The sequence below is a fragment of the Rhinolophus ferrumequinum genome, chromosome 9 (genome assembly GCF_004115265.2).
Source record: "Rhinolophus ferrumequinum isolate MPI-CBG mRhiFer1 chromosome 9, mRhiFer1_v1.p, whole genome shotgun sequence".
Classification (NCBI taxonomy): domain Eukaryota; kingdom Metazoa; phylum Chordata; class Mammalia; order Chiroptera; family Rhinolophidae; genus Rhinolophus; species Rhinolophus ferrumequinum.
In genome coordinates this window covers 70,409,543-70,429,209 of record NC_046292.1, presented here as the reverse complement: position 1 = coordinate 70,429,209, position 19,667 = coordinate 70,409,543, and the positions used below count along the sequence as shown (strand labels likewise).

The following is a 19,667-nucleotide window of genomic DNA, read 5'->3' as shown; positions in this document are numbered from 1 at the left end:
AGTACCTAGTAAAATTAAAAATGTACATACCACATTGTGCAGCAATTTCACATTTAGGAATAATATACACTAGAAAAACTCTCAGATACTGTAGTTAACACGTATAAGTATATACTTTGTAGCACTGTTTGTAACAGAAAACTAGAAACAAGGTAACTATCAATAAAGGAATAAATAAATTGTGACATAGTTATAAGATAGACTCCTACACAGCTATAAAAACTAAACTAACCACACTAATCCATGCATTCATCAATTACTCTACCTTCCTCAACGTAGAAGAATTTTTAAAATGATGCTAAGTGAAAAGGCAAAGTTACAAACAATATAAACATACAGTATATTTCTGTGTTTATGAGTGTAAACATACACAAAATGGATTGAAGAATATGTACCCAATTCATGATGGTGGATACTTAGGAGGAAAATAGGACTGGTGGTAAGAATCAAAATGTATTATGTATCCTGTAATGTTTTATTTTATTTAAAGAAATATTTGAAACAAATCACAAAAGTGTGAAGAGTCAATTCTTAGTGGTGACAACATGGATATTTATTTTAATATTCTCTGGACTTTTTTGTGATTTTTCAACATTTCAATTAAAGATCTTAATTTAATTATCAATTTAAAAAACATTGTATTCCACAACTTCAGAACCTGAAAACCATACCTTAATTCCGAAATCATCATTTTATTTGCCTCACAGCAGCCAATATAGTTGTCTTCCTTGTTTGACAAACTACTCCTCTGGTACTTAGAAAAAGATGATTTAAAACCAAACATTTCTCTTTTTAACTGAAAGTTTAAAACAAACATGTATAAAATTATAATATCTATGATGCAATTGTTTTTTTATTCAGAACTTCAAGTCTGAAAAATTGTGTGAATTTAATAGAAACTACCTAATATCCATTAATAGGAGAATGTATTAGTACATTATGAAATATTAAGAAAACGGGAAAACTACAATAGTTAAATAAACCTGAATTTACCTAAATCATTATGGAGACATCAAATAACATAATATTGAGTGAAAAACAACAGCGACACATGTAGTATTTTCAAAAACACACTGACCTATATATATATATCTATAGATATATATATATCCATATATATATGTATATATACATACATATATATATGGATATATATATATCTATAGATATATATATGTATATATATATGGATACATTATTTTCCCCCTAGATGCATTTGTATGTGGCAATATTTAAAACACGGACAAGAAGGATATACATGAATTTCACAATGGTCGCTACCTCTGAGGAGAAGAGGAGAGAACTGGGATCTGACAAGGTACATCAAGAGCCTTTATTTATCTGTAAAATTTTATTCTAAAAATACCTGAAGTGGATAGTGCAATATGTTACCCAGATTTAGCAAATGCTGTGCTACAATGGTCTCTGTGCTTTTCTGTATGTTTGAATAACACAGAATTTTTTTAAATTAGTTGTGAAAAGGGCAAGGGTAACCACTTAATGACTACTACTTTCAAACTATGACCAAATCACTTTCTAGAAATGAAAAAAATTCACATTTCAAACCATGTTGTTCTTAGCACTGCATGAAACACAGATCAAGTATATATTACCACACCACCTTCAGAATCACATATCAAATAATTCTTGAAACTGGGTCAAATGGAAATATCAATTTAAATTAAATGCTATCTGCACCTAATTACTACCAAATTTCAAAAGTAAACAGTGCATTAAAAAATCTAAGCAAATTTTTAAAAAATCTAAGCAAATAATCAGCATCCTATCTACTCAAGAGACATGAAAACATGTCCACACAAAGACTTATATGCAAATGTTCATAGCAGCATTATTCATAATAGGCCAAAAGTAGAAACAACCCGAATGTTCATCTATTGATGAAAAGATAAATAAAATGTAGTATATTCATACAATGGAACAATATTCAACAATAAAGAGAAATGAAATACTGATATACATCATAACAAATGATCCTCAAAAGCATTAGAAACATAAAAGACCAGATGCAAAGGACAATATACTGTATAATTTAATTTATATGAAATGTCCAGAAAAGATCAATTTCTAGAGGCAGAAAGCAGATTAGTGGTTTCCTAGGGTGACGGTGAGTACAGGGATCTTTTGGAGATGATAGAAATGTTTGAAAACTAGATTGTGGTCATTGTTCTAAAACTTGTAAATTTACTAAAAATCAATGAACAGTAAGTACACTTAAAATGGATGAATTCTGTGATATATAAATGTTACTTCAGTAAAGCTGGTTTTTAAATATTCTGTGCCATTATTACATATGGCATTTGAGAGACTGAGAAAGGATGAAATAGCAGAAAGTACAAAGAAATAGGGACTAGAGAGAAAAGAAATTGATGACTGAAAATATTACCATGTAAGAAACAAAAAAACACAAGCTAATAAAGCAACCACAAAATGATGATCTAATTAAGGCACTTCAGTAAAATTTTCCTTTTCAAACATACTTACTGGCAACTGGGACATAACTTTTTCCAGACTTCTCAATTCTACCCTTGAACTTTCTATTTCTTGCTGACACAAATCCAGTCGCTCATTCTGTGTTGCAATACGGACCTTTAATTCTCGGTTTTCATTTATTACAGAAAAATTTTCTCGAAGTATTTCGTCTTTGTCCTCTAACTCACTCTCTAGCTTCAAAATACTTTGTCTAGATTCAGTCAGCTGTGCCATGACTTCTGAATTTTTCACTGCCATAATCCTTAATTTTTCTTTTCCACTGTTATTTTCTTCTTTTAACTGCCTATGAAGAAAAAAAGCATGAAAATGAAAATAAAATATACGTTCATTTTCAATAATCGTATTTAATCTCACTTTTAAAATATTTTAAAGCTTAATTCTGAAGTAATAATACCTGGTTACATTTGCTGACTGCCAACTTTCTGCAATGCCAGCCACTCAACTCTATACGGTTAGCACAATTATTACTCCCTGTTTATAGATGAAGAAATTGAGACACAGAAAGGTTATGAAACTTGCCCAGTGTCTCAAAGTAAGAAGTAGGGCAGGATAACCCCACTGTCTTTTGCTCCCCTTTTAAAAAGGAGGTCTAACTCCAAAATCCCGATAAACATTTTGCCGCATCAAAAAAGTTTTAGATCATGTAAAAAAATCATGAACTATCAGCCACAACTCTACAAGATAAAGTCTAATCATCAACAAATTACTAGGCAGTAATACTTGTGTGTGTGTGTATGTGTATATATATATATATATATATATATATATATATATATATATATATATATAAACATGTCGAACATTAGAACAATCTAATTTTTAAAACTGTTATTGTATTTCATCAATTCCCTTTTTCAGATTTTTAACATCTCTGAAATGAGAAGTTTGGACTAGATGATTCTTCATGATTTGAAGAATACATACTTTACTAACTAGCTAATGTGTTCATACCACAAGGACATCATATCTGTTTTCTCTAAATATATGCAAAGGAAAAATGTTGATCATATTACTCTATATTTACAAGTATTTTAACATCAATACATGTTTAGTCATTTAAAACCCTAACTTTATACCTAGAAAATGATTTCTGTCATGAAGCATCTTTTTATATAATTTAAAGCCATAATTACAATATACAAAATATTCAATTTCAAAATTTTTTTTCTCCATTTCCACACAAAAGTCCTTTTTCTACAATAGGATACTGTACCTTAACTTCTCTTTCAGAATTTCAAGTTCACTTTTATATAGACCACACTTTTCCTGTAGTCTTTTATTTTCTTTTTCACAGTTAATTAGATTTTTCTCTAGTATTTCTTCTTCAGCTTGAACCTAAAACAATAATTTGTTTTAAGTGGACACACTCATGTGAACTAAAACACACTTTTTGAACTAAAATATAGTGATTTCAGAAATAAACAGGAGAGTGGAATAACTATTCCACCCATTTAAGTCCCTATACTTGTAGTGAAGGGAGCAAAGCGAACTTCCTGGACAAGGAGGGGATTCTACTTCTGTTCAGAAATGGTTAAGAGTGTATGGCAGAGGGGCAACAGCAAAAGTGTTCTCACCTCACCTGGACAAGGCAAGCAACTCATCAAGGCTAATTTTCGAATGGATGCTGCAACAAGTTTCTAAAGGGTAACTTTAGTGTCAGTGTTCCAGAGAAGTCATTGTTCAAATTTTAGTCACAGAATACTCCCACTAAAATCAGTCCCAAATTTAAAACAGATAAAAGTCAAGCACCGAGTATGGAGTGGTGGGAGTGGAGGCCTGGGCAGATCTGCCTTACTTTCTTTGTTACATCTTCCTAACTTTTGGGCTCTGCTGAGCAGTTCGAAACCGATAATCTTGGGTGGCCTGTTAGCTCGGTTGGTTAGAGCATGGTGCTAACAACACCAAGGTTGCTGGTTTGATCCTCGTATGGGCCACTGTGAACTGCGCCCTCCTTTAAAAAAGAAACTGATCATCCTAAGGAGAAGTGTAACAAAATTATCTCTTGCATTTTCCTCTATAAAGTCCTCCCATTCCCCAATGCTATTCCCCCTACAAGTTATTCTACCTCCCTCTATTGATTACCTTATTTAAAATCCCTTCTATGATATTTTGTTCCCACAGGGACCTTCTCCAAAGCTTTCAAAACAGTGATCTGATTAATTCACACATAAGACTTAGGTAACTAATGGGATCTTGATTTCTTAATTTTTAACAATATTTTTCTTTTGCCATTCTACCTTCCTTTAATCAAAATCATTATCTTCTTTTGTTTCAATTATTATCTCAAGATGCAAAGCTCTCATATTGGTGTCTCTTGACCAGACCTCTATTCTGAGCTCAGCATCTGAATATCCAACATGGCCTTCCTCCAAATAGGTATTATTATATGGTATTACCTGAAGATATTAAATAAATGTAATCAAGCTACTACATTGCTGTAGAATTACTATGTTCATTGAACGTTAATATGTTCAAGGAACCTTCCCTTTGAGAGGCAGAAGTGAGCCCTTCAGGGTGGCAGGTCCAGGGGATCAACTGAAGGCTACATAATGTACTCTGATTAAATTGTCACCGAGGTGATGGGAACAAATTTCTTGCTTCTACTTCTATAGCTCAACCTCTGCTCATTCACGCCATCTTTCTCTATATTTTGTTTCTTTTCTTGTCTCCATTCTTTTCCCTCTATGGATAAAAAAGTTTCTGCTCATTATTAAAAGACTGCGAACATCATCCTAAATTAGTATTTATAAATTCCTTATTTCAATAATTTTATTATAAATGAGATTCCTAAAAATTACTCCCTGCTTTAATCATAAGCAAACATATTATGCTTATGCCTATCTTTATTTTTAGAATATGGACAGTAATACAAAACATTGAATTTGTACAACTGCCTCTTACCTTTTCCAGTTTTTCAGCCACTTTTTCCTTATAATGTTGGAAGGCTTTACCCAGCTCTTCAGCATTACATAGTGCTTCATTCCTTTGTCGTTCAGCTCTAACATTTAAAAAGGGATAATTAATAACAGTAAAAAATGCTCTGCATTTAAATAGTTAAGTTCCAAAGTAATTTATATTTAACTTTAATGAATAATTAGAGAGCAGCAGATTTCTCTGTATCAAAAAGAATATTAGGCTTAACTGCAAAATAAAGAATGAAGATTAGACTACAATAATTTCCTCACTATAAAATAAAAATATGAAAAATAAAATATAATATACTTATAAACATAAACTTTGAAATATACATACATTCTTATGTTTTGGCAATATTTTTTTCCTCAGTCTGGAAAAGACAGGTTAGGGAAGTAGCCTGAGTCTATATGATAAATTACCAAAGATCAGGTATTACAGAATCAGTCCTCTGTCTAGTACATTAAAAATACTTGGTAAATCCTGTGATTTGCAAAGGTAAATTTTCAAAAAGGTATTTCAAAAGACAGTAACATCTAATGATATATGAAAATCTGAACAAAATCCAACCACCACCATGCACTGTCCTACGCCCAACTAAGCTGCCTTAGTTGACCCTGACCTTTCCCCATACTTCTCACACTGAATTGAGACAATTGCGCTGAACTTGGTAAATTTCATACCCACACCAAAAATCTTTTCTATATTTAAACCTATTCTCATCACATTTCTTCCAGTGTAAGGGAAGTTAGTAACTCTTCTCTTATCCAAGGTGAATTGGCTTTATCTATACTCTGGATCTTAGCTCTTTCCTTTCAGGAACTGTCTTCTGTATTTTCAGTTTCTTCTCTATTGGCTTACAAACTCAAGTGAAAGTATCCTTTATTTCCAGAATATGGTTCTTAAGTCTGGATAACAACTGTGAATATCAGAGATGTCTATTTGGTTCCAAAGCTTTCAGATTAAAAAAAAATACAAAGTTTAAACAATAAGGAATTTATCTGAGAAGCTAAGAGAATATATTCCATTCCTTAATTTGCATAGGTAGAATTCAGAGAGCAAAGGGTACCTGTATGTCTCACTTAAATAAAAAACCCCATATTGTTTTCCTCTGTCATCCTTCCTTTAAAGTTAAACTTACCCAAGTTTCACTTATCTATTCTTTCTCATCACCAATTAAAAATCATGACATATTTCAGCCACACAGAAAAGTATGGATACATGTATCTATGTACTTCCAACCCAACTTTAATGAATCTTAACTCTGCTATTTTTGCTTCTTGTAGCCTTTTATTTTAATCATCAAAACATTAGACATTATAGTTGAGGTCCCTGTGAGTCCTTTCTAACTCCCATTCCCGACTTCTTCCACAAAGGTAACCCTAGAATCACTTTGTTGTTGTTTTTTAATTACCAAACATTTTGTACATTCACGTTAACCTAAACCCACAAATAGTACCTCATCGTTCATTTATTCTAACAGGCAGGTTGTTGTCACATTTTTCACATCTCTAAACATAAGTATTTTTACAATTAATGGTGTATCATAGTTCCATGGTGATATTTTTTCTTAGTGATTACTAAAATAATGGTGTACCTTAAAATTTGTGTAATCTTACATTCAATGAAATAGTTTTTTTCTCCATGTTTTTATACTTTATGTGAATGGCATCACACATCCTTCTGCAGATTGCTTTTGTTCAATGTCATTCGACATCTATGTTCACCTATGAGACCATAGTTCGTTTTAAAAATTCTATTACATGCTATTCCATTGTATGAAAACATTATAATTTATTTATCCATTTTCAGATGATAGACACTGAGGTTTTTCCAGCTAATACAAACAACGTTGCAGTGAACATCCAGGAGCACAGCTCCTTGGCAGTATGTGTAAGTTTCTTTAAGATAAATAACTATGAGCCGAATTAGTACATATTTTCCAAAAGGTTATTTCCAAGTTGAAGGTACTAGGAAGGTACTAGGTAGTACTTCAACTTTATTCAATCCTTTTTAAAAAATCAGTATAGCAGCTGTACCAATTTACATTCCCAACTAGAAACGTGTATGGGTTTCTGTTGAACCACACCTTCACCTATGCTTAGAGAACCAGTACAGCGTAATAATAAAACAGTAACCTATTTAAGCTTCCCAACAATCTATAATGAAGATAAGCGCACAAAATGAGGCACTGAGAGGTAACCTGTTACCAAAATCTCTCTACTTAACTACTTTGGCTACCTCTAGCATGGTATTCAATCCAGTGGGCCGTACAGCCAGCGTCTGGATTCAAATTCTACCTCTACTACTTTCTGTGTGACCTCAACTTCTCTAAGTTTTCTCTAATTTAGTTTCCTCATCTATAACATTGAGGATGTTATTGATCTCATGTGACTGAGGAGTAAATGAGTTACTCTTTATTTTTTATTTTTTCTCCCCTTCTTCCACTGCCCCCCCTAATCCGGTTCAAGATTGTTTCTCAGTCTAGTTGTGTAGGACACAGCTCCCTGACCCATGCTGGTATTATGAGCCTTGCGCTCCCCAGGCTGAGGCAGTGGGTTCCCAGATGTCGGTCGGCTGCTGTCCGGCAGCACTCAGCAGCCCACTGGCAGCTCACTCCAACCTCCGGCTGCCCACAGCAGCCCAGCTCCAGGGTGAGCTGTTGTTCACAATCTTAGCTGTAGAGGGCGCAGCTCACTGGCCCATGTGGGAATCCAACTGATGACCTCCACATTAGGAGCACGGCGCTCCAACCACCTGAGCCACCCGGCAGGCCCCAAGTTACTCTTTAAACATTTGGAAAAGTGTTTACACATAGTAACTTACACTTAGTAAGTTAATATAATTATCAAATTAAAAATGTTTGCCAATAGTGTGAGATGATTGTAGTTTTACCTCATTGTAATTTTGATCTTCATTTTTAATGACGGTAATCTTGAACAATTTCCTGTTTCATTGGCCATTTGGGTTTCCTGTCCTTCACCCGTTCAGATGCTTTGTCTTTTATTTCTGGATCCCCCCACCCCACCTTTTTCTTACTGATTAGTGAGAGTTCTTTATAAATTCTGGATAGTAATCTTTGTGAATTATATTATTTGCAAATACTTCCCCAAATATCTGGCTTGTCTTTTTCAGTTCTTAAATGATGTGTTTTACAGAACATAAAGTTTTTATTTTAATGGACTTAAAATTTAGCAGTCTTTTCCTGTAATATTTATGCTGCCTGGATCTCATTTAAATACATTTTTCCTTACCATGATACATTCTGGAAACTACTCCCCTATAGTTTTTCTAAAAGTTTTATTTTTTGCAATTGGGTCTTTATTACATCTGAAAAAAATTTTTAATATGCAGGTATAATATGAGGCAGGGCTCTAATTTAATTTTTAAAATCAATAATCAATTTTCTCAGCATCATTTTTTGAACTTTTTGTTTTTAAAATTTCAAATCGGTGCACCCTGAATGTGGACTCACCAAGTTTTAACATTTTGCCACATTTGCTTTATATGTCTCACTTGAGGTTTTTTTGCACTGAACTACATTCTAATTAGTAACCTTCACTCCTAAATACTTTAGCACACATCTTCTACAAACATGGACATTGCCTCACAACCACAACCCAACTATCAAATTCAAGAAAACTAAAAGTGGTACAATACTATTATCTAATATACAATTCACATGTTAAGTTTCATCAATTACTCCAATAATATTTTTATAGGTGTTTTTTTTCCCTTCTTTTCCAGGATCATATACTGCTTTAGTTATGTCTCTTTAGTCTCCTTAATTTGAAACATCTTCTCGGCTTTTCTTAGTCTTTTAGGACACTGACATTTTTGAAGGAAAAAACTAGAAATATATGAGGATTCCAGTTACTCCACAATCTTGCCAAAGCTTGATACTCTGAGTCTTTTTCATTTTGGCCACTGGGGGCCGCAATGGCCCTGGCCTTTTGTCATCATGTTTTGATTGGTTTGCTTTTTTGTAGGCAAATTTTCTATTACTGATTCAATAACTCTAATGGCTCTGTATCTATTCTGGTTTTCAATTTATTCTTAAGTTAGTATTGTGAAGTCATATTTTGTTGGAAAATTGTTTATTTACTCTAAATTCTCAAATTATCATCCTAAAATGGTTCATATAGTGTTTGGTCTTTTTAAATCACAGCAAAATGTTTAATTTAGGAGTCCCCTTTCAATCCCAATATTGTTTTTCCTCCTTGATTAATCTTGTCTGATACCCATTATCTTGTTCATTAAGAAAAAACAAAATTTAAGTTTTGGTAATCCTCTCATTTCTTTGTTTTCTGCTCATCCATTTCACTTTTATTATATTACTTCTATTTTTCTGTCGATGCTTTTTTCTGATGTCCCTTTTCTGACTATGTAAATTGGATGTGTTAGCTCACTCATTTTCAGTCATATATTAATTTTAACATATGAATAGGCTTAAAAATTTTCCTCTAAGAATATCTCTGGCTACAGTCCATAAAATGTGATATACAATATTTTTTATGTCACTAAGTTCTAAAAGTTTTCTAATTGTCATCATATATTCTTCAATGGTCCATAAGTAACAAGAAGTCTGGTTTCAAATTTCCAAACATACACGATTTGGGGGCTTATATTCTAATTTAATTGTACTGTAGACTGAGAAGGTTATATCTATGACATCAATCTTTTGGTGTTTGTTGAAACTCGCTTTCTGGCATAGTGAGGTAACAGATTATAAATGTTCTAGAAGTGCTTCAAAGAATGTGAATTCTCAAATTGTAAGGTACAGAGTTCCATATCTACATCCATTAGATCAAGATTATTGTCATTCTTCTTCGACTTCTTACTTTTTTGTTGTTTAATCTAACAATTCCTGTAAATTTGTAAAAATACTGTATAAGTATAGATTTGTTCATTTCTACTTGAAATTTTGTTATTTTTCTTTATATATTTTGAGACTAAATTACTACATACATACAAATTTAGAATCTTTATAGCTTCCTGCTTAAGTGTTACTTAAAATATATCATATGAGTTATTAACTCTAGTAATGCTTGTTGCACTTAAATCTATTCTGTGTGATATTAATATAGCTGTATTTACTTTGTTTTAGTGATATTTGCCTGAAATATTTCTTTCTATCCCTCCTTTCAACTTTTTTGTGTCTTTATATTTTAAGTATGTCTCTTATAAACAGCATAAAGCTAAACAACCTCTGCCTTTACACTTTTTAATCCATTATGATTAATCTTCTGCACCCTTCCAAAAATGTCTTTGCAAAGATATCAATCTTTGAATTTCATTCTAGTGAATTCTAGTGAAGCCTATATTCATTCTAGTTCTTTAAAAAGCTCTAAGAGTCTTCATGTAACACCTCTACCTAAAAACGTCAATTGCCTATTTTTGCTCTTCAGGTTACAATACAAATCCTTTGGTGTAACAAACAAAACCGTTTACAGTCCGGATCAAATGTCTTCTTGCCTCATTTCCTACTACACCTATCCATTTATAAGGACATAAAACTCTTTAGTGTTCTTCAGGAATGATGCTCTTTTATACTTCTATGCCTTTACAGATGCTGTCCAGACTGTGTCCATGCCCACTTACTCATCTTCTGAAATCAAAGTCAATACCCTACCCTAAAAATCATTTCTATTTAAGTTCTCTATAGAACCAGTCGCTTTTCCTCTGTACTTTTACTTAGCTATATTATAAAGTTAGTTTTCATGTACTATTATCTCACTATTTTAAATAACCATGTACAAAAAGCTTATCTGAATAAGTCTGAATTTCAGAATATTTAACCATACAAGTTACACTTACAATAGGTACATTTGTTAGTGCTTATTATATAAGAGGCACCCTACATTTCTTTCTTCATTTAATCCTTATATCAAGACAGTATCACCTTGATTTAATAGATGAACAAACTGAGATTCAAGAAGGTTAAATCATTTGTCCAAGGTTAACAAAGCCACTGAGAGATAAAATCTGGCTGTTGGGCTCCAAAAACTAAGTATTTCCACTAAGTTTAATATTGTCTACCAAATATATATTGTAACTGGAACTAGAGTAACCAAATGCTGTTGGAAAAATATTCTTCCAAACCCATTTTAACAAAAAATGACTTATTGATGGGTTTGAGAGGTTTTTAGAAGTATAAATGCAAACAAATATTTAACCTATTTATTACAACTTGTCAAAACATACTTTCTTTGTAACCTTATTATGATAGCATAAATTTTGAAAAAATATTTTTATTGTTCAAAATTAAAATGCAGATTATGATCTTACTGTACATAGACGGTGTTATAATTACATTATTATATTGTAAAACCTCATTAAACTAAAATTTTTTTTTTAATATTAGTTAAAAGTTAATTGACATTCAAAGTTAATGATTCCTGGGTTAAGGCTACCTACAAAACTTTATCTTAAGACATGGTTTATACAAAATAGATGTTTTTACATTACGTTATGTAAAAATAAGTAAGGAAGACCCAAACACAGTTTCTCATGAATTTTATGGAGGTCGTGCAACTTTATTTCAGAAATAAGTAAATATCATTACATTGATAATCATTATCGAGCTTCTAGGAATTAATCCCAATCAAGAATGCCAATAACAAAATCCACACATGAAAATTTTAATGAAAAAAATGGACAAAAAAAAAAGTTATTCTACTGCCAAATTTCTGAAAAGTTTTCACTTCAAAACTTAGCTAGAATTTTAAACAGGTAATAGATTCTCTTCTCCCCTATAAAAACAATTACTTGCTTTAAAAACACAATACCTTTTTCCTTGTTTACTTTGTTCAAGTAAATCCACCTTCAACTTTATACATTCCTCTTGGGACTTCTGCAAACTCTGTTCTTTTTCAATCACCATTTTCTGGCTCTGCTCTAATTTATCTTCTGCCTCTCTACAAAACAAAGGATATTTTTTAAAAGCTATTAATTAAAGAGATTATGCCAGTATGCAAGAATACCATGTTTCTCTGAAAATAAGACCTAGCCGGACAATCAGCTCTAATGCGTCTTTTGTAGCAAAAATTAATATAAGACCCGGTATTATATTATATCGTATTATATTATACTATATTATATTAGACCCGGTCTTATATTATAGTAAAATAAGACCGGGTCTTATATTAATTTTTGCTCCAAAAGATGCATTAGAGCTGATTGTCCGGCTAGATCTTACTTTCTGGGAAACACGGAAGTTCAACATTAGAAATCCTTTAGTTTAAACCACTGAGTTAAGAGAAACAAATATTTAATAGGCGACAGAGAAAAGGCATATTTATCCTTTGTTAACTAAGAGTTTAAATAAGGAATAAAAGAATACTTCCATCAAATGATAAATATATAGCTTATATCCTATTTCATACTGAGATACTAGAAGCATTACCATATAGTTCAAAAACTAGATAAAAATGACTGTTATCACCACTATATTCAATGATTTTTTTCTGAGAGTTGCAAAAAAGCAGAACTGAAAACATAGTAAGCATAAATATATAAAAGAAAAGGGAAAATTTTCTTTTTTTGCTAATGTCATTAACTACCTGGAAAATCCAAGAGAATCAAATGAAAAATTATTATAATAAGAGTATGACAAGTAGTGCAATTACAAAATAATTATATTAGACAAGAAGTAGTAGTCTTCTCTTACACCACCAATGAACAAAACAAGAACAAATTCACAACAACCAAAAATATAAAATACCTCGGAATAAACATAAAATATGTATTACAAAGAAAATTGCAAATTTCTAATGGTCATGAAAGACGACTTTAGTGTGCATCTGAATCATGTGCAGGACTTGTTAAACAATAGATGGCTGGGTCCTACCCCCCAGAGTTTGTCATTCAGTAAGTCTGAAATAGGACCTGAGATTTGCAATTCTAACAAGTTTCCAGATGATGCTAATACTGCTGATCCCAGAACTACAATTTGAGAATCACTAAAATGGAGTAATGTGCTATTTAATATGCATATATATCTAATTTCAAAGCAGAAGACGATAAATTATAAATTGCCTAATTCCCTGCTGTGCTGAGTATACATTACTATGTAAGGCAAGAAATGAACTAGTTCATATTTAATAAAAGCATGTAAATAAGTATCTCAGCTTAGATTTAGTCTTTTTTAGCCTCCATATACTGCAGCCAAGTGGAATTCTGATGGACTGAACACAGATTCAACATGTTTTAAAATAGTCTATAGCCACTATAGACTTATTGGGGGGAGGACAAGATTTAGCAAGATATATCAAAAAGCAGAAGTACAAAATAAAAATTTTAAAGTCATAAAAAGTATATTTACCTCAAAACTTTATCTTGAGCTGAAACCTCTGCTTCCAAATTTATAATCTGTTCTTCTAAGATTGGCACATTGGCTGCCTGTTGTTGAGCAGATTCAAGCATAGAGACCTAAAACAAATAAGGTAGTTCCTAGATGGTGGAAACTGGTTAATCTTTCTCCCTGTTCTTTTTTCAAATTTATAAAGTTTTCAACAATGAGAATGTATTATTTTAAAAAGAAAGATAAATAAATTATATTTCCTTTGTACAATAAAACCACAGAAACTGGTAATCTTAAGATTTTAAGAAGTTGACTTATCTAAATGCAGACTATACAAGTTCCCCTGATTCATTTTCAGATACTAAAGTCATATAAAACTGATTCCATAACATATTGATACTATATTATCATAATAAAAATTACACATAACACATTGAAGCAATATAAGGAATAGTTTTCCAATTATAAATCTTTTTAAGTGATGAAGATTCTGTTGACCTAATCACCAATTCAAGAAACATACTTTTGCTCTTGACTGTGTTAATTCAAAGTGGACAGATTCTATTTTAGTCATTAAAGAATGATTCTGTGAAACCAAACAGGCATTCTGTTGCCTAAGTTTATTAAGTTTCTCTCGAAGACTTTTGATCTCCTGATCCACAGGGGTAGATGAAAAAGATATCTGAAAAATGAAAAAGAACAATTTATTTTTATTTCATTAAGCATTACATGTTACTGTAAAATGATGAACAATTATCAGTAAAATGACTAAAAGCTCAAAAAATGAATTAAGATATTTAGTGAATGTTGGTGAGCTATCATTCTTCCTTAAACAATACAGTGCAACAACTATTCACAAAGCATTTACATTGTATTAGATACTGTAAGTAATCTAGAAATGATTTAAAGTATATGGGAAGATTGCATAGATTATATGTAAACACTATGCCATTTTACATAAGGGACATGAGCGTGTTCGAATTTTGGTGTCTGCAGGGGATCCCGGAACCAATCTTCTGCGGATACCAACAAAGGACTGTATATCATTCTAAACTCCGCATTTTTTTACTTAAGTGATACATCTTGGCAACCTCTCCGCAATCAATACACTGAGAAATTCCTATTCCATTTTTCCCATCAGCTGCAGTTCCACTGCATGTGTGTTCAACCAATCCCCTATCACTGGACACTTACTGGACAATCCCCTATTACAGGAGAGCTATTTCTAATCTTCTGTTAAGACAAACAATGCCTCATTTTGCACTTATGCAAGCGTACCTATAGGGTAATTTTCTAGAAATGGGATTTACAAGTCAAGGGTAAACAGTTTTGTGATTTTGGCAAACATTAGTAAATGTCTCTCCGTAGGGGTTATATAATTTTGCATTCCTACCAGCAATATATGAGAGTGCCTATTTCCACCTATTTTTACCAACAAAATAGTTTCAAACGTTTGGATGTCTAACAATCTGTTACATAAGAACTGGTACCTAAGTATAATTTTATTGCAAATTTCTCTTATTATGAGTGAAAGTGAACATTTTTTTTGGTTTGAAGATCATTTTAATTTCCTTTTTCGTACATGTCTTTTGCCCATTTTTCTATTGGGTTGTTGATCTTCTTTTTAAGGAGCTATTTATATATGAAAAAGATTAGCCTTTTGTCTTTAATAGGCATTACCAATATTTTTTCTCCTCCAACTTGTCATTTGTCTTTCGATTTTGCTTCGGGTAAAACACAATGATTTCAACTAAGGCATAAATATGATTAAAAAAATAATCAGCAATTTGAATTAGGATAGAGATCATGTTTCCCAGAATGATATAATCTTTATTGACATGGAACTTGAACTCATTTTCTAAAATGTAGGCTCAGTCAAACAGCTTCATTAAGTAGCTTTCTTACAAAAAGATAATCTCTCAATTGTTGACTGCATGAAGTGGGAAGAGCAAATTTTTAATCAAACAAGATTATGATCTACATATGCAACCATATATATAGTGGGGTAATAAAGAACAGGAAGAAGAGTGGAAAAGCAGATAAAGGATTGACTGAAGTAGAGGGGTAAACACAGGGAGATATTAATATAGCTGAATAAGAACAAAGCAGAGAGAGAGAAGAGTTCCAGACCAGGGAAGATATCTAAGATCATCCACAAAATTCAGGGATAATGAAAATAAAAGAATGCCACGCTATCACAAAGCACTCTGACCCAGGTTATACAGTAAGTATACTTTAACCACTTAATAAATAGTTGATTACCTATTATGTATACGGTATAGTGTTAAAATCAAGGGGGTTTAATTTATTTGAGAAAACAAAACATTTAATTGCAAAAAGGCGATAAATATAAAAGTTTACAAATAGAATAATAAAGGGGTTGGAGGGTGGGAGATGAGGGTAAGGGGGATCAAATATATGGTGATGGAAGGAGAACTGACTCCGGGTGGTGAACACACAATGGGATTTATGGATGATGTAATACAGAATTGTACACCTGAAATCTATGTAATTTTACTAACAATTGTCACCCCAATAAATTAAAAAAAAGAAAAAAAAAGAATAATACACCAAAAATAACTATTTTCCTGTTAAGACAAAACAATAACCATTATATTTAAATTCAACGAGTCTTTAGCACTATAGTAAAAGACTGGAAAACATGAATAAGGCATTTGAAGAAAAAAAACTCAAAGAAAAACTATTTTAAGTAGACAGGTCAAAAACTAACACTACTTTTAAGTAGAGAGGTCTAAAAATAATAACCTTATCTCTTGGCTTTTTTTGAAAAGCAGTACTGTTACTGGGCAGTTTACAAACTTTTTTATAAGGCGAGTAATTCAAAAGTCCAAGTTGGCTAGGCTGAGAAAGATCTTCCACAATGAACCTTTCAGACCTTGAGGGATTAGAGGCATAATCAGAATTTTCACTTGGACTAACACTAGAGAAAAAAGGAAAAATACATTTTAGTTCTTAGGTAGTTTAAGTGTTCAACTCCAAATTTCTATATATTATATAAGAAAACAGAAAGAAAAGCACCTGAAATGCTGCTGGAAATCAGATTCACAGTTATGAACCTAAGGCAATGTTTCAACTAAATTTTTAAATAGACCAGTTAATTTTAAACTACCAATCTATGTAGAATTTCGAGAGCCTCTATGCTAGAATTACTTAAGACTCAAAAAATAGTCACAATAGATTAATTACATCGAAACAGGTATTTCACAGAGTCCTAATACATGAAAGGTGTTTTCTTAATATATAAATGTTTTTCTAATAATTCAGATTTTTTCCTAAACTGAGTTATATTCAAAATTATAGAACATTATTTCGTATTCTAGAGACATATTAGAAACACAGTAAGTAATAATAAAATTCATACATTTTACATTCATAAATTAAAGTCGTACTATGAATTCTATATGTGATTCTACTTACTTACCTGGATAACTCTTCACCTACACTCTGCAAACTCCATTCTGTTATCTTCAGTTCATGTCTTAAGGAAGCAACATTTGCAAGCAAACTTTCTTCTTCATTGTCTTTATTATAGTAGTCTGGTGAATTAGATGCCATTTCCTAAAAAAAAATGAATTTACTGTACCTTGAAAAAAAGAATCTGTGGTGCCAGTCAAAATACTCCCACACTAACAGAATTTAACTCATTTTTTTCTACTAATAGAATTTAACTCATTATTTTTCTTTCTCAGATGTTGTGAAATCTTTCATGGTGATTTAAAACAAAACAAAACAAAGCCAGGGTTTAGTTATTATAGTTCTCCTTTTCTAACCACATTTTTCTAACAAGTGTGTGAACTAAGTATTTTTATTCCATGTTAAAGATGAAGAAACTAAGAATAAGACAAATTAAATAACATACTCAAGGTCACACAAACTCAAGGAAGCAAGATTTGAACCTAAGTCATCAGAATCCAAAGACCTTATAATTAAGCCACATCGCAATTTTCTTACTATAGATCAATTTCAATGAGGTGCTTGATCTTACATAATCACATTACAAGCTCTAAACATCTGATAAAATTAGTACCATTACAGTCATTCATATTTTCCTAAGGGCAATTTATTACCAGATAAAGATTATCCCCTTCTCTCATTCACAATGGTTATAAAATTTTAAAATTACTCACATTCACATCACAACCACAAAGATCAAAATAACATTTGGCAAGTTAACTCATAAGAAATATATAAATAAAAGCCTTTGTTTCTTCAACAAAAGTGTATCTCTAGGGTTTTGAAATTCTCTACTAAATACCTTTGCATATAAAAATCGTGATAAAGGGCAACATTTTATTAATAATACAATTATGTATGAAAACACATTACTATTCATAATTAATATAATTAAATGAAGGCTTTATAATCTCCACTACTCCTGTAGATCTTTCTTCATAATCTTAAAATTACAGTCCTCTTTCAGATCCCATTTACCTCTGCCATTGTAGCATCTCTCTTTCATCACTCTTCTAGAATTCTGACCACACCTAAAGATCCAAAAGGCTAGGAGTCCTGTGTATTATGTTCAGGACTGTAAGGCACTTAGAGAAGCTCAGTATTTTCAGTGCATAAATGATTACTAAACTGCCCTTCCTTCCCCTCACCCAGCTAAAACAGCGTAACAAATTTATTCCCTACTCAAAATTTCTCTGAAGGAGGAAGATTAAAAACTCTCACCTTATTGGAAGAAACTATGGCAGGAAATCAAATATTATTTAATCTTAGAGAAAATGTTTCTATCCTCTTTCCGTTTTCCCCACAAATTTGCTTCCGCTTAAGTGAGAAGACTCTCCCAGATAAGTCAATGGCCCAGGTCCTTCAACACCTATAGCTTCCTCCAGGATGGTGAAGGAAAAAGGGGTAAAGAAAATTTGGGTAAATTCTAAAATGTCATTTGACATTGTGGTCCAACTAAATCAGGTTTTATCTCTGACATATTCTATGAAGTTTGATATAAGAGTTCTCTAACTCTCCTTTAGTATCAGTGAATACGTTTGATACTCAAATATTATTTTTCCCTAGTGGGCCATTTACTGTCAAATGAAGACTTTTTCCCTCCTTTTAGTAGTAATAAAAGTTTACCTTCATTGCCTGTACATACGTGGAAAAGCACATTCCCCTACCTAGAAGCCCTAATGTCATTTTTTGACCCAAATAACAATGCATTTGTAGCTGTACATACGCACACTCATCACAACGAAGATGTAACAGGAAATGCTGAAGTCAAAAAAGATTTCTCATTTTGGAAAGTCATAGCTTTATACAGTACTGTCCGGTATCAAGAACGCTCAATTGGACAGAACTGATCCTACGTTCATCTAGAAGTTGAGGCAAATATGAAATCTTCCTCTCCATTTTTCCTCAAAATATAACCCTGCAGAGCGGCGTGCGCAGAAGGGGAGAGGACCAGCCGAGGGGCGTCCGAGGATGCCAGGAGGGAAAGGAACAAAATTCTCCCAAGTAGGCCTGTTTCCACCCTCCAGGGAGCAGTCGTCCACCACCCAAGTCGCAATCGGGAGAGAGACCCACTCGATGACAGAGGCCGCCGCGCTTTCGCCTGCGTTCGGAAGCCTGCGACCCTCTCCCCAGCTCAAGTGGTGCAACCATCAAGCACAACACGCGGAGATACCAGAGGAACCCGGCTGCAGAGTTCGAACCGACGCGGGAGCCGTTGGTGAAGCGCTTCCCTGCCGCAGCCCCACCTCCCGCGCAGGCTCTACGTGAGGCCGCGCAAGAGGCGCGGCGCCTGTTGGGTATCGTGGTCTGAAGGCGCGTCCCAGCTTCCGCTCTCGGAACTACATTTCCCACAGTTACGCCCACGACGCCCATTGGTGTAGGGGAAACCATAGGAACCTGCGGCGGTCCGGAGGTGAGGCGAGCGGTGCTGACGCCCCGCCTGAGGGAGCGGAGACTGGAGGTTGCG

The 19,667-nt window shown here is 32.9% G+C and overlaps 1 protein-coding gene across 6 annotated transcripts in view; it reads right to left on the bottom strand.

Annotated features, from left to right (window-relative positions):
- The window catches only part of CCDC18 (coiled-coil domain containing 18), a 79,200-nt gene extending 59,584 nt beyond the window's left edge, over positions 1-19,616 (bottom strand). Inside the window, exons 1-11 of one of the 6 annotated variants that reach the window (XM_033114335.1) lie at positions 19,274-19,406; positions 18,422-18,579; positions 17,169-17,305; positions 16,493-16,667; positions 14,250-14,408; positions 13,748-13,854; positions 12,213-12,341; positions 5,413-5,509; positions 3,725-3,846; positions 2,503-2,794; positions 672-796 (exon numbers count right to left, since the gene is read on the bottom strand). In XM_033114335.1, the coding sequence (XP_032970226.1) occupies positions 672-796; positions 2,503-2,794; positions 3,725-3,846; positions 5,413-5,509; positions 12,213-12,341; positions 13,748-13,854; positions 14,250-14,408; positions 16,493-16,667; positions 17,169-17,302 (1,340 nt within the window). In that variant the 5' untranslated portion in view covers positions 17,303-17,305; positions 18,422-18,579; positions 19,274-19,406. Of the gene's footprint in view, positions 1-671; positions 797-2,502; positions 2,795-3,724; positions 3,847-5,412; positions 5,510-12,212; positions 12,342-13,747; positions 13,855-14,249; positions 14,409-16,492; positions 16,668-17,168; positions 17,306-18,421; positions 18,580-18,930; positions 19,232-19,273 lie in introns of those variants that run through there. The other 5 variants (XM_033114336.1, XM_033114338.1, XM_033114333.1 and 2 more) reach the window with 5 other exon arrangements.
- Between the last annotated feature and the right edge of the window lie 51 nt (positions 19,617-19,667).